The 13,176-nt window shown below is 55.8% G+C and overlaps 1 protein-coding gene across 1 annotated transcript; it reads left to right on the top strand.

The window, feature by feature from the left end:
* The first annotated feature begins 4,085 nt into the window (after nucleotides 1-4,085).
* Nucleotides 4,086-9,736, top strand: CRYGN (crystallin gamma N). The gene is made up of 4 exons (XM_068973437.1): nucleotides 4,086-4,106; nucleotides 6,066-6,314; nucleotides 7,993-8,138; nucleotides 9,601-9,736. The coding sequence occupies exons 1-4, from the start codon at nucleotides 4,086-4,088 to the stop codon at nucleotides 9,734-9,736; spliced, it is 552 nt and encodes a 183-aa protein (XP_068829538.1).
* The last annotated feature ends 3,440 nt before the right edge of the window (nucleotides 9,737-13,176 follow it).

The following is a 13,176-nucleotide window of genomic DNA, read 5'->3' as shown; positions in this document are numbered from 1 at the left end:
TAGGTTTAGGTTAACACGCACACACCAGTCAGGGAGGACTCGGGGAAAGGACAAAGGATGTGAATGAGCAGTAAACAGCGAAGCAAACCCAGATGCGTCAATGTACTGATGGACGACGTTGAGCAGCTGAGCACAAATCCATGCATCGGGGGGCCTCTCCTGTATCCCGTGGAGCTGAAGGTGTGCTCATGCTTGCCCCAGCAATTTCACTAAAGGTGTGAACCTCGAAGAGGGCAAGAATGGTCCCCGGGATCATTTGGAAATTTGAAGGTGCTTGTCAGAATGACAGAGGGCGGTAAGCCTTCAGTTGGCAGGGCCCAGGGGTGTTTTATACCCTGTAACCGGCACTGAGCCATTGTCCCGATGTTGTTTAGTTGCTAAGCTGTGTCCGATTCTCTTGCGACTCCATGGACTGGAGCCCGCCAGGCTCCTCTGTTCATGGGATTTCCAAGGCCAGATTCCTAGAGTGGGTTGTCATTCCCTTCTCCAGGGGCTCTTCCCGACCCAGGGATTGAACCCATGTCTCCTGCATTGAAGGCAGATGAGCCTTTACAGCTGAGCCACCAGGGAAACCCCAATTGTCCCATGGTTTTACCCATAAACAAGTATTTGTGGGACTTCCCTGGTGATTCAGCGGCTAGGACTCCGGGCTTTCACTGCAGGGGGCTCAGGTTCAATCCCTGGTCAGGAAACTAAAGATCCTGCATGCCACTCACTGCTAAGCCAAAATTAAATAAAATTAAGTAAAATTTTTAAAAATTAAATTAAATTTTATAAAAAAAAGAAGAAGTGAGTGCTTGCCGGAAGTTGGGGCACAGTGGGGAAGAGCAATGAATAGGCAGAGCCCAGAGGACTTTTAGGGCAATGAAAACACTCCTTATTTAAGATGCTATGATGACAAATACATATAGTTTTATATTTGTCAAAACTCAGCACTAAGAGTGAATTATACTGTAAGCTATGGACTTCCGGTGGCAATGACGTGTCAGTATAGGGTCATCAGTTATAAGAAATGCACCATCTGGGGTGGTGGGGTGCTGGTGGTGGAAGAAGCTGTTTATGTGGGGCTGGGGAGGACGTGGGAACTCTCTATACTTTTAGTCAATTTTGCTGTGAACCTAAAACGGCTAGAAAAAATAAAGCCTATGTTTAAAAAAAATAATAAAGGGTTTAATTTTCCCAGTTGAATACAAGGGAAGAGACTTCCCTTCCTTTCTTTTCCAGAATTCCTTTCTCTTTTTCTCATGTATATGCATCAGTTTGACGGCTAAATAAGCCTCTTGCCATCCTAATATCCTGAAGGTTTTTCTTCTAGCAGCTGGGAGCTATCTCTTTGAAACAATAACATCCCACCTCCCAGTTTCCTGGGAGGAAAAGGACTTAACTTCAGCCATCACCTTACTCTGAACTGTAAAGCCTATCTCTGGGCGTACAGATACGAGAAAATTAGCAATTTTACCTTGAGCACATGTACATGTACGTAATGAGAAAGCCTCCCTGACTGTATGAAGGCTGAGCTGTCCCTGTCTTTGCAGTCACTGCCGCGGATTGCCTGGGAGACATCGCTTTTTGGCTTAATGTCAATAATACAACTATTCTTTCTCTTTAACCTATATGGACAGGGTTTCTGGGTTGGGAGAACTTGCTTTTAATTATATTCTGCAACAGGGCCCATGTCCAAAGGCAAATGCTAGAATGTGTGGTTTGGCCAGTGTGGATGCCTGTGGGGGGCAAGGGTCAGGCCTGGGCCCCCTGGGAGGCCTGACCCTTGGATGCAAGGTGACATGCGGGTTGTAGTGTATGTACTACATGTGACAGCCTCCCAGAGCAGGGGCAGGGCCCCCTGAACCCTCAGAATCCATGACCTCTTTTTCCTGAACCTCAGGTGTCTCATCTGTGTGATGGTGATAACACCTGCCCTCCCGAGAACAGCTCAGACCACTCCCACACCCGCTCCTCGCTGCCCTGTGCCCTGGGAAGCCCTCCGAGGTCCCCCTGCTCCAAATGACGTCTCTTTCCTTCACGCTCGCGTGGGCCCCTCGCCCCAGCTGACCGCCGTGTTGTTTCCTGTGTGAACATCTCATCTCCTAGCAATTTGCGGGCTGCGCATCTTGTGGCCACAGTGTTGACTCTGTTCACTCCGCAAACCGTCTCTGAGCCTTTCTCATGTGCCAAGAACTTCCATGCCCTAGAAAGCCCCACGCCGAGGCGGGGCTGCGTGTTTCTGTAAACTCATCCTTGCCATCCGGGGTGATCTGGGTGCCGAGCCCTGCGGCCCATCGGCAAGGGCAGAGGGGTTCAAGTTGGGGCAGGTGTCAGTTGGACAGATTGAGGGTGAGCATTGACTGGGGATGGGAGAGGACAGGATGCCAGGAGCAAGACAGAAGAAGTGGAGGCTTCAGGACCACTGCCAGACATGGAGATGTGTGTGTGTGTTTTGGGGGGTGGGGGTGCAGACCAGGGTGCTGCTGGAGCAGAAAAGATATGGTAGAGCTGGGAATTAAGACCACAGAGTAAGGGAGCAGGACCCTAAGGGGCCTTCCTGGACAGAGCCCCTCCTCCCATGCCCCCTGCCTGCCTCTTGTTTACAGAAAAGCTGTGTTTCCCAGGCCTCGGCTGAGTCACAAAAGCCTGGCTCAAGAATTCATGATTGGGGGACTTCCCTGGTGGTCCAGTGGCTAAGAAGTCGCCTTCCAATGCAGGGGACGCCGGTTCAATCCCTGGTCAGGGAACTAAGAGCCCACATGCCCAACCAGAAAAGGCCTATGGATACAGCTGAAGACCTAGCACAGCCAAAAATAAATAAATTAACTTTAATTAACTAAGACTCTGATGCTGGGAAAGATTGAGGGCAGGAGGAGAAGGGGGCAACAGAGGATGAGATGGTTGGATGGCATCACTGACTCAGTGGACATGAGTTTGGGCAAACTCCAGGAGATAGTTAAGGACAAGGAATCCTGGCATGCTGCAGCTCACGGGGTCTCAAAGAGTCAGATACGACTTAGTGACTGAACAACAACAAATCAGTTAACAACAACAAAAAAGAATTAGTGATCGGAAGGATGTGAACATGCAGTGATAAAAATGCATAGTAGTTGGGCCAGGAGAACTGGTCAGAATTTGAACAGCACATCAGCCATATGGCAGTCACAGAGTCTTTAGTTCCTCCCTGAAGTACCTAGGGAACAAGTGTCTGTGCACCTTTCCTGGGTTGTTTTACAGATGCTAAAATCCCCACCAAGTGAAAGAAGTTAACTACTTGATGACCGTGAGCACTGCAGCCCTCAGACCTACTGGAGCCTGAGGATTGATCATGTTAACCCTGTGACACTGGCCCATTACCTCACCATCAACCAATCAGAGACTTGTCCCAGAGCTGATCAGCACGCTCCCTGTGACTCTCCTCCTCACCTTGCTTTAGAAACACTGGAAACCCACCAGGGAGTTGCAGCCTTTTGAGCACGAGTCGCCTGGTTCTCCTTTGCAAGAAACCTTTCTCTGTGCTGAACTCCAACCCTGGGTTTGTCTGGCCTCACTGTGGGTGGGGGTACACCAATTTGGGTTGGACAAGAGAAGAGGGCAGGTGGTGGGCAGGCGCTGTCATCTCTGCCCTCTGGGGCCTGGGGTCCCATCCTTCACCCAGAGAACGACTCAGTAACAGGGTGAGCCCTGGTCCGGGTGGGAGAGGGGGTGGCCGGCCGTCTGGGAAGGCTCAGGGCTCCGTGAGGAGGAGGGGAGCCTGGAGACCCCCGCCCCACGGCAGCGGGGGGCAGCGGGGGGCGTGTGGTCCTGACTCAGCAGGACCAGCAAGCAGGCTGAGCCCCAGAGAGAGAGTGGGCCTCGGGGGCCGAGCCGAGCCGAGCCGGGCGCGGTGACCCCCGTGAACACCAGGGAGACCCCCCAGACGGGGGCGGAGCGAGTCGCTCCGGCCGGGCGGCCCCTCGCGGGCTTAGCACGCCCGACAGCACTAACCAGCCGGCCCAGCAAATCTTTTGTCGGGGCGGCGCTGAGCCAGCAGGGCGCCGCCCGCTATATCTGGGGCCCCGCGGCCCGCGGGCCAGCACTCCAGGCGGCCCAGGCGCACCATGGCGCAGCGCTCCGGGAAGGTGAGTGCCCGCGGCAGGGCCCAGAAACCCCTCCCGTATCTCTTGGTGCTCGGGCTGGGGGCAGAGGGTAGCAAATTGCTGCTTGGTGGCCTTTGCATCTGACAACCCGGGGGTAGCCTGGCCCTGGCTGAGCACCTCTGTGATGTGGGGGTTAGGAAGTACCCCCAACACTCCTTCCAGCCCCTCCAGCAAGCTCTGGCTCTGGGGCTCCAACCCCCACCCCCAGGCAGGAGCAGGCAGAGTGGTGAGCTGTGAGGGGTGCCTGGGTTGCGGTGGGGGACCCCTGCCTTGCCTTGCAAGCCCTGGGCCCCGCTTCTTTCCCTGAGGCTGTTCTAATGTGGCTGCTCCTTCCTCAGAATCTGCCCAGGGGCACTTGGGACTAGTTCTCTGCACAACTGTTCAGATCTGAGGGAGGCCTCCGAATTCTGTGGGTGACCAGTTGTCCTTGAATATCTGGGGGTGGGGAGAGCCTTCAAACAGACTGGTGCAGGAAGGAGGGAAAATTTGGACCTCTCCCCTCTTCTCTAGCTCCCTGTCTTTTGGACCCCAGGGGCTACGTTCAAGGTTAGTGAGTGAGAGTATTACTATATCTGTCTGGGCGGGCTAGGTTATGCCTCAATAACAAACAGCCCCAAGAGCTCCCCTCCACCATGGTCCACACACCCTCTGTGCTGCAGAGCTACACCCTGACAGCAGCAGAGGCAGAGAGGAGAAATGAGAGGTTTTCAGAGCTTCCGAGTCCATGCACGTCCCTTTGGCCAAAGCCTCTGGCCTCACTTAACTCCGAGGGGCCCAGGGAGGCACTTGTACCATCAGAGACGGCACACACACAGGATGAGCGCAGTCCCTGGGCCCAGGCAGCATTACTTTGCCAGGCCCCTTCTAGGAGCCCAAAGTATTCGTTCCAGCTCTTTGTGACCCCATGGACTGTAGCCCACCAGGCTCCTCTGTCCATGGGATTCTCCAGGCAAGAATATTGGAGTGGATAGCCGTTCCCTTCTTCAGGGGATCTTCCCAACCCAGGGATCAAACCCAGGTCTTCTGCATTGCAGAGACAGACTCTGCATCTGAGTCACCAGGGAAGCCCCTGAAGAGTTACGAAATGGTCGGAATGTTAGGTTCCTCTGCAGAAAATGAGTTTGAGGTTGATACGGTCCACGTTTGGTTTTGTTTTTTTTATTGAAGTACAGTTGGCTGACAAGACTGGCTTAGTTTCCGGTGTATAACCCAGTGACTGGATATTTTTATCCCTTACCAGATGGTGACCACAATAGGTCTGGTTACCATCTGGTCCACAGTGTCCAGTTTGAGGCCACCCTTCAGTGCTACATCACCCTGGAGCACAGTGTCTGAACTGACCGCTGGGCTAGAAAAGCTCCAGATCTAACACATGCATGTCACCCGGAGGAGTGGCCCAGGGCACAAAGGGATGCGGCTACATTGAAAAAACATTGAGCCGTTAATCCCGCGCCAGGCCCTGACGTGGCTCTGTTGGATTCAGTCTGTCCAGTGAAGCAGACCGGTCCCAGAAACCTGACTTTCTGAAAACTGAGTATTTGGTTATAATGGCGAGTCCCGAGTGAAGTGTTTTCTTTTGGAAGCATTTCTTTGGATGTTGTGTTTTAACGATGAACAAAAACTGAGTTTAAAAACTACAGTGGCACTTTCCACAGGGGCCCCTGGGCAAAGAGGAAGTGCCTGTCTCCTCGGATCTTCTGAGATTTGTCTGCTCAACCACAGGCCCCCAGGGTGGGGATGCAGGGCACTGCGGCTGACCTCAAGCCTGCCATCCATATGTTCTCTCACCTGATCAAGAGACAGGGTTGAGCACCTAGTGTATGCAGCAGGTCTGGCCTGGGGACTCAGGGTTCAGTGGGGGTGTTGGGTGCCAAGTGTCCATTCCCAGAACTGAAAGGAGAGGCGCACCCAACCCTGTGCCCTCTTACGTGGCTCTCCTAGATCACACTCTACGAGGGCAAGCACTTCACGGGCCGGAAGCTGGAGGTCTTCGGGGACTGTGACAACTTCCAGGATCGAGGCTTCATGAACCGGGTGAACTCGGTCCGCGTGGAGAGCGGGGCCTGGGTCTGCTTCGACCACCCTGACTTTCGGGGCCAGCAGTTCATCCTGGAGCACGGCGACTACCCCGACTTCTACCGCTGGAACGGCCACAACGACCACATGGGTTCCTGTCGGCCCGTGAGGATGGTGAGTGGGCCGGGGTCCTCCACCTGGCTGGCGTGGGGCTGGGGGGCTTCCTGCTGGAGTGATCCAGGGCTCCATGAGCCTGCTTAAGAAGTGAAACAGGTACTGGGAAGGGGGGACTCTCCCAGCTTTAGGAACAGGTGAGACCATGGGATCTTTAAGACGGCGAGGTGTCCCCCACACAGACCTAGCCACTCTCACGCATGGGGTCCGAATCAGAGAGCCCCTGAGAGTTTTCATGCCCGCGTCTTCAGCCATGCATCAGTTTCGATTTCTGATGCCAAAATCTTGCCGAATTTTCCACTTAAGATGCTATTGGAAACATCAGAAGTTTGGATTTACAACCAGATGGGGGACGCATTCAGCTAAAGTAAGGCTCACGTGGGCCTGGTGTGTCCACCAGGCAGATCACCTTGTAATGCTTTTCGGGAGCCTTCGATGGAGTGGCCGATGGAAGAAGCTTAGGTATCCTTGGCCAGGCAGTGGGAACTAGGGGACAGGACCCAGCAGATGGCTGCCATTTCACAGGGTGGACGATGAGGGGTGTCACTCCTCCTTGGCGAAGGACTGTGTGTGTCTGGTTGTCCCTAGCGTGGGGTTTGAGGAACGGGCATTCCCATTCCTTGGGAGTCACCCAAGTTCAAGTCCTAACCAGCCTGCTGTGAGCTCTGGATGCTAGGGTGGGACACGGCTGGTTCTGGAGAGCCGGGCGAGCCACTCATGGGGCATCTCAGGCCTTGTGTCTGCAGGAGCGCCTCCCTGGACGAGCATCTAAGGACCCCAGGGGAGGGGCCTCCTGAGTGGAAACCCCTCAACCTCTCTCTTTTCCACATGGGCTGCAAACCCAGCTGGGCTTCAGCCTCTCAGATTGTAAGAATGCTTTCTTAGGCTTCCCATCAGGTCATGGACATTTGGAAAAAAGGAATTGCCATGGCTGGCCCTGGGTCTTGCATAATGCTATTTGTATGAAAACTATCCCGGGTATCTTTTGAATGCTGTTCTCATAAAGAGCTGTCTTTGGGGCCAGCTCTGGCGTAGACCCAGCCCCTGCCGGCGCCAGAGCCCAAGGGGAGCTGGCCCGCCTCGGGCTTTTGGAAATACAGGGGACTCTTAAGAGGGTATGTCCTCGGCCCAGTGAGCCAGCAGGGATTTCAGCAAATGAGATCTCTTATTTGTTTTAGATTTTTGGCTTCATGTTTTAATAAAAGGTTCTGTTACAGTTTGTAAAATATTATCCTTTAAAAGCTGCCCATGGCCTGCAGCCCGGGGCGGGGTTGCTGGGGTGGGGGTGGGGGTGGCGGGGTGATGGGCACAGGAATGCCATGGTGTGTCTGGGCAGGAGGAAGCCCAGTGCCCCAGGCTGGTCCGAGGGCGGCCGCTGTTCCAGGAGGGCTGGCCCTCTCTGGATCCTGGGTTCTTTAGTTAAAGAGGAGAGTAGATTGATTTAAGACCCTGAATCTTTTTAAAGAAATAGATGGCCTTTCATCCAAACAAATCTTATCTGCAAGTTCTGGGCTGAGGGGCGGGTGTTGGGCTGAGTGGGGGCACTCCCTAGCTCTTCAGCCCAGGAGCTCTTGGGTGCCCCTGGGGCCCTGGGTAAGTTTCCGCTCCCACTCACATGTGCTTCTGTGGGCACTCCCTTCACCCTCTTCCCTTCCTCGCTCTCGGTGGGGGCTCACAGCATGGGGAACACTTCCGCTTAGAAATCTTCGAGGGCTGCAACTTCACGGGCCAGTGCCTGGAGTTCGAGGAAGACTGTCCCTTCCTTCAGAGTCGAGGCTGGACCAAGAACTGTGTCAACGCCATCAAGGCATACGGGGATGGAGCGTGAGTAGAACCCACCTGGCTTCCACCAACGGGTCCCTGCATGCCACGGTGGGTCAGACCCCCAGCAGAGGGTCAGCCTGTCCCCTGCCCTGAGACCCTTTCCCTCCCTCCCCCAGCCACCTCCCTGGCCCAGGAAGGCCAGGGTGAGGGGATGTGGGGCTCCAGAGGGCCCCTGCCCACCCCGCGTGCAAAGGGCAGGGGGCCCTTTGCAGACAGTCATTCTCTAGGATTGGGCTGGGCTATGGTTTGCTTGAGCCAGGGGAAGCCTGCTCTGGGCAGGGTGGCCCTGCCCACTTGCCCACCCCTTACTGACCCTGTATTGGACCTCTCTCCTACCAAGTGCCCAGCCCCCCTAAGCGGGCCTCCCCGAGGAGATGTACCTCACGGTGGCTCACTTCTGGTGGACCGCGTGGCTGAGTGGGTTTTCCCTGCACACCCTGTTCCTTCCACCAGCCGAGGAAGTCTCTGCGCCCACTGTGCACGCCCATCAGGCCAAGTTTCACAGCCCCTGCTGGCACCCAAGCTGGCCATCTTCTCCCCATCTACCTGGCTGGGTGGACAGTGTGTCCCCATTTTACAGAGGAGCAAGCTGAGGCCCAGAAAGTTATCCCTACCCTGCAGTGAGTAGCCCTGCTGGGATGACAGCCAGGTCTTTGGCTCCAAGTCAGACTGTCCCCGCTCTGGAGCCAGGAGTCTCCCCAGACCGCAGCTCCAGCCCCCAGAAGAGCCCTAAAACATGGGTGCCAGGAGCCCAGCTCTTGTCACAGCATCTATGGGATCCTTTAAGGCACGGGGGGTCAGGGTGCCAGGGGTGGTCATGCCAGGGACCGAAGGAAGACGCTCCCCACCTTTCCTGGCATGACTGATGTTGGCTGCTGGGCCCTGGGCCCTGACCCGAAGGTCTTTCAGAAATTCCAGGTTTGCCCCAAGCTGATGGCACCTGGGGATCTGGGGGAGAATTCCAAAACAACCATCTGCTGGCTAAATTGTGTCTTGTGAGGCCAGAGCCGTACCTTTGGGTAGAAGGTGTCCTGAGCCCTGAGGCCCAACCTCCACTCACCCCTGGGGGTCCCAGGGGCTTGTTTAGAAAAGAAGGCAGGGAGGTAGGAGCTAAAATTTGACTACAGGGACTTCAGGCCCCACTTTGCCTAAGAGGAGATAAGGCTCAGAGGGGTGAGGGGTCACTGGAGCCTGCCCGTGGTGGATGCCACCTTTGGCCCCAGGCTCTGCTCACTCCCCATGGAGTCTTCATCCTTTGCCTCCTGTGACTTCAATTTGAAAAAGAGACATGTAAGCCCATGGCCAAGACAAGCTGTCTGATGACGCCCCAGGATGTGTAGTCTGGGTGGGAGGGGCGCGGGGTGGCGGCTCCGGGTCAGGGGTGGGGAGTGGGGCTGCGAGGCCAAGATCTGGTCAGCCCTGGCCCCTGACCCTCGCCCTCCCCCCGCCGCCCTCCACCCAGGTGGGTTCTCTACGAGGAGCCCAACTACCGGGGTCGCATGTACCTGGTGGAGAGGGGCGACTTCCGCAGCTTCTCCGACTGGGAGGCCCACAGCGCACGCGTCCAGTCCCTCCGCCGGGTGGCCAACTTCTTCTAACCGCCCGCCCGCCCACCGAGGTCTGGCCGCGACCAGGGGCCGCACCCCCCGAGGAGAGGGCCAGTCCCCTCTGCCCACCCCGGGACGGTGCGGAATAAACGTCCTAAAAGCCAAGTGCTGAGTGACTTCTCTGCCCTTTGTGACCAAGGGACAGTGTCCGGGTAGGTGGCGGGGTGGGGCGGCGCCCCAGGCCCTGGAAGGACCGACCAGGAAGGGTGGAGGGGGACGCGGTGAGGCACCCGCTGGGAGAACGTCAGGGCCGGAGGGGACCTGCCAGTCGTGGAGTCCAGCCCTGTCGTTTCACGTGTGAAAAGCCAATGACCCACATGGGGAGGAACCACCTTGTAGGATGGACGAGGTGTTTCCTTTGCCTCAAATGCCGCCCAGGCCAGCTAGGGGAGGAGGGAAGGGAGAAGGGGAGGGAGGGCGTGATGGGGGAGGGTGTGATGGGGTGGGGGAGGGGGACCAAGGGGAGGGAAGTGATGGGGGAGGGGCAAGGATGGAGGGTGTGATGGGGTGGGGGAGGGGACCATGCCTCCTGGTCCGCTCCACCACCAAAGCCTGACCCAGGGCCCCTGAGTCCGCATCTCAGGGAGAGTCTCATAGGGGAGAACCTTTGTAAAGGATGGGCTTGACCGCGGGGGCACATCACCCATTACAGCCTGTAAGGAGAGAGAAATTGAAGGGCTTGGAAGAAGCAGAGATTGTTGCCTGATCAGGTGGGCTCTGAGGAGGGGAGCGGGGGGAGACAGGAGGTGCCTTCAGGGCTGAAAGGCAGGGGGAGCACCCACTACCCCACCCCGGACTCTCACAGTGCTGCTCAACCCAGGACCCCAACTCTCTTCACCCCAAGGAGAATTCACGGAGTTTCTCTGTATGGTGGGCCCTCTCCAGGGCAGTGGGCCCACCTTTGTGGGCGGGGCTTGATGGGAGGGGCGTTCACACACACATCCCCCCCAGGGGACAGGGAAGGAGGAACCTGGCCTGGGAGGGAGTGGGGTTTCCAGGAATAAGAGACCACCATGGCTTCCCTGCTGCCTCGGTGGTAAAGAATCCGCCTGCCAATGCAGGAGACACAGGTTCCGTCCCTGATCCGGGAAGATCCCACATGCCTTGGAGCAACAAAGCTCTGCTAAGCACCACAGCTCTTGAGCCTGTGCGTTAAAGCCTGGGAGATAAAGCTGCTGAGCCCCTGAGCTGAAATGACTGAAGCCCAAGCTCCACAGCAAGAGAAGCCACCGCAATGAGCAGCCCACACACCGCAACCAGAGAAAGCCCATGTGCCGTGACGGAGGCCCAGCACAGCCAAAAATAAATCAATCAACCGTAGAAAAAGAAGCTCCGGACCCCTCCCCACCCACACTTCAGTGTCCAGCCTACCCCCGTACCCCCCCACTCAGTGAGACGACAAGTAAGCTGCTGGACCCCGGGAGTGACCCAGGTCTCCTGCCCACAGCCGACCACCAGAGTCCTGAGCTCTCTCCATCTAAACTAAGGACTTGAAGAAACTACCATGAAACTCACCGCAAACCAGTGCAAGACCCAGAGCCCACAATGCCTCGCCTCCTGTGAGTTGTGAAGAGGGTTTGCAGAAAGCCATGCTCTTGTTCTCTGCTGGCTTGCTCCGGGAGGCCGTCTCTCTGGTTGAGCTCAGCCACGCTTGTCTCCAGGTGGGGGAGGCCCTGCCTGAAGCCAGGCCCCTGTGCCTGCTCAACTGGTCTTTCCTGCAACTGTCTGACCCTCAGAGCTCCACGTCAGGCCTGGGAGAGGAGGGGTCAGCAGTCCAGCTGGCCCCCAGCCTGCAGAACCTCACACCCCTTTCCCCAATGTTGATGTTGATGATGCTTCCATCGAAGTTTTTATCTTATGCACTGAGTTGATGCGGGCTCTCTAAGAGTGGAATCTGTGTCATTTTACTAATGTACGAAAGCGAAGTCGCTCAGTCATGTCCGACTCTTTGTGACCCCCATGGACTGTAGCCTATGAGGTTCCTCCATCCATGGAATTTTCCAGGCAAGAGTACTGGAGTGGGTTGCTGTTTCCTTCTCCAGGGGATCTTCCTGACCCAGGGTTTGAACCTGGGTCTCCATCATTGCAAGCAGACGATTTTACTGTCTGAGCCACCAGGGAAGCTTACATACAATAGCACCGTTATTGTGATAAGCTTATTATCACCATTGCAAAGGAGAGCTAGACACAGACAGATTAGGCAACTTGCCCAAGGTCACACAGCAGTCAGGGTTCAAACTGGGCCTGGTTGATACCTTCGCTCCTCATCACTCCACTAGATTGCACACACATTTGCATATGTGGGTGTATTTCACAAGAGTTAAGGTAACAGTAGTCCACTCAGCAGCACTCACACACGCAGAACCGCAGTCCCTGCATCACCTCATTCAAACTCCCAGTGACCCGTGAGGAAAGGGTTCAGGAAGAAGCAGGACCTGGTGCAAACTGGGAGCAAAGCGTGTCAGTAGGTGCAGGGCTAGGATAATGGAAACTGTTTTCTCATAGCTCCGGAGACCAGAAGTCCAGGATCGAGGTGCTGGCACCTCCGGCTTGCAGGTGGCCGTCTTCTCCCGGTGTACACACCCAGCCTTTTCTCTGTGTTGCCTGTGTCCAAATCTCTTCCTAGAAGGACACCAGTCATATCAGATTAGAGTCCAACCTAACGACCTCATTTCCACATAGTCACGTCTTTAAAGACCCTGTATCTCCAAATGCAGTCACATTCTGAGGTTCTAGGGCTTCCCACGTGGTGCTAGTGGTAAGGAAACCACCTGCCAATGCGGGACACCTAAGAGACTCGGCTTTGATCCCTGGGTGGGGAAGATCCCCTGGAGGAGGACATGGCAACCCACTCCAGTACTCTGTCCTGGAGAATCCCACGCACAGAGGAGCCTGGCAGTCTACAGTGCATGGGGTCGCAGAGTTAGACACAACAGAAGCTACTTAGCACATACGCACATCTGAGGCTCCTGTATGAATTTGGGAGAGACACGCGGCAGCCCGTAGCCTGAACCAAATAGCCTCTCTGGGCCTCAGTCTCCGGCTCTGTGACAGGAGCTCGAGCTCGTCTGCTGTTCTAGCTGTATGCTCGTGTGTGTGCTCCCTCCCTCAGTTGTGTCCTTCTCTGCAAACCCAAGGCCCGTCGACCACCAGGCTTCTCCGTCCATGGGATTTCACAGGCAAGAATACTGGAGGGGGCTGCCATTTGCTCCTCCAAGGGATCACCCCGACCCAGGGATGGAACCCCCGTCTCCTGTATCTCCTTGCATTGGCAGCAGATTCTTTACCACCGAACCACCTGGGAAGCCCTGTTCCAGCTGTTTACACAGCTGTAAAAGCCAAACAAGTAACTCTGAGAAGATGCCATATGAATACTGGTTATTAACTGTAAGGGACACACTCAAGGTCACCCAGGACCCCAGCAGAGCAAG

Source organism: Capricornis sumatraensis, chromosome 5, assembly GCF_032405125.1.
Source record: "Capricornis sumatraensis isolate serow.1 chromosome 5, serow.2, whole genome shotgun sequence".
In the NCBI taxonomy this organism is placed as follows: domain Eukaryota; kingdom Metazoa; phylum Chordata; class Mammalia; order Artiodactyla; family Bovidae; genus Capricornis; species Capricornis sumatraensis.
Note: the sequence above shows the minus strand (reverse complement) of the source record. Positions and strands in the feature narration are given on the sequence as shown.

What these genes read in the sequence shown, in the direction of transcription:
- CRYGN (XM_068973437.1), top strand. Translation starts at nt 4,086, where the DNA reads ATGGCGCAGCGCTCCGGGAAG. An exon ending in TGGCGCAGCGCTCCGGGAAG is followed by an intron (nt 4,107 to 6,065) that starts GTGAGTGCCCGC and finishes TGGCTCTCCTAG; the next exon opens with ATCACACTCTACGAGGGCAA. An exon ending in CCTGTCGGCCCGTGAGGATG is followed by an intron (nt 6,315 to 7,992) that starts GTGAGTGGGCCG and finishes GGGGGCTCACAG; the next exon opens with CATGGGGAACACTTCCGCTT.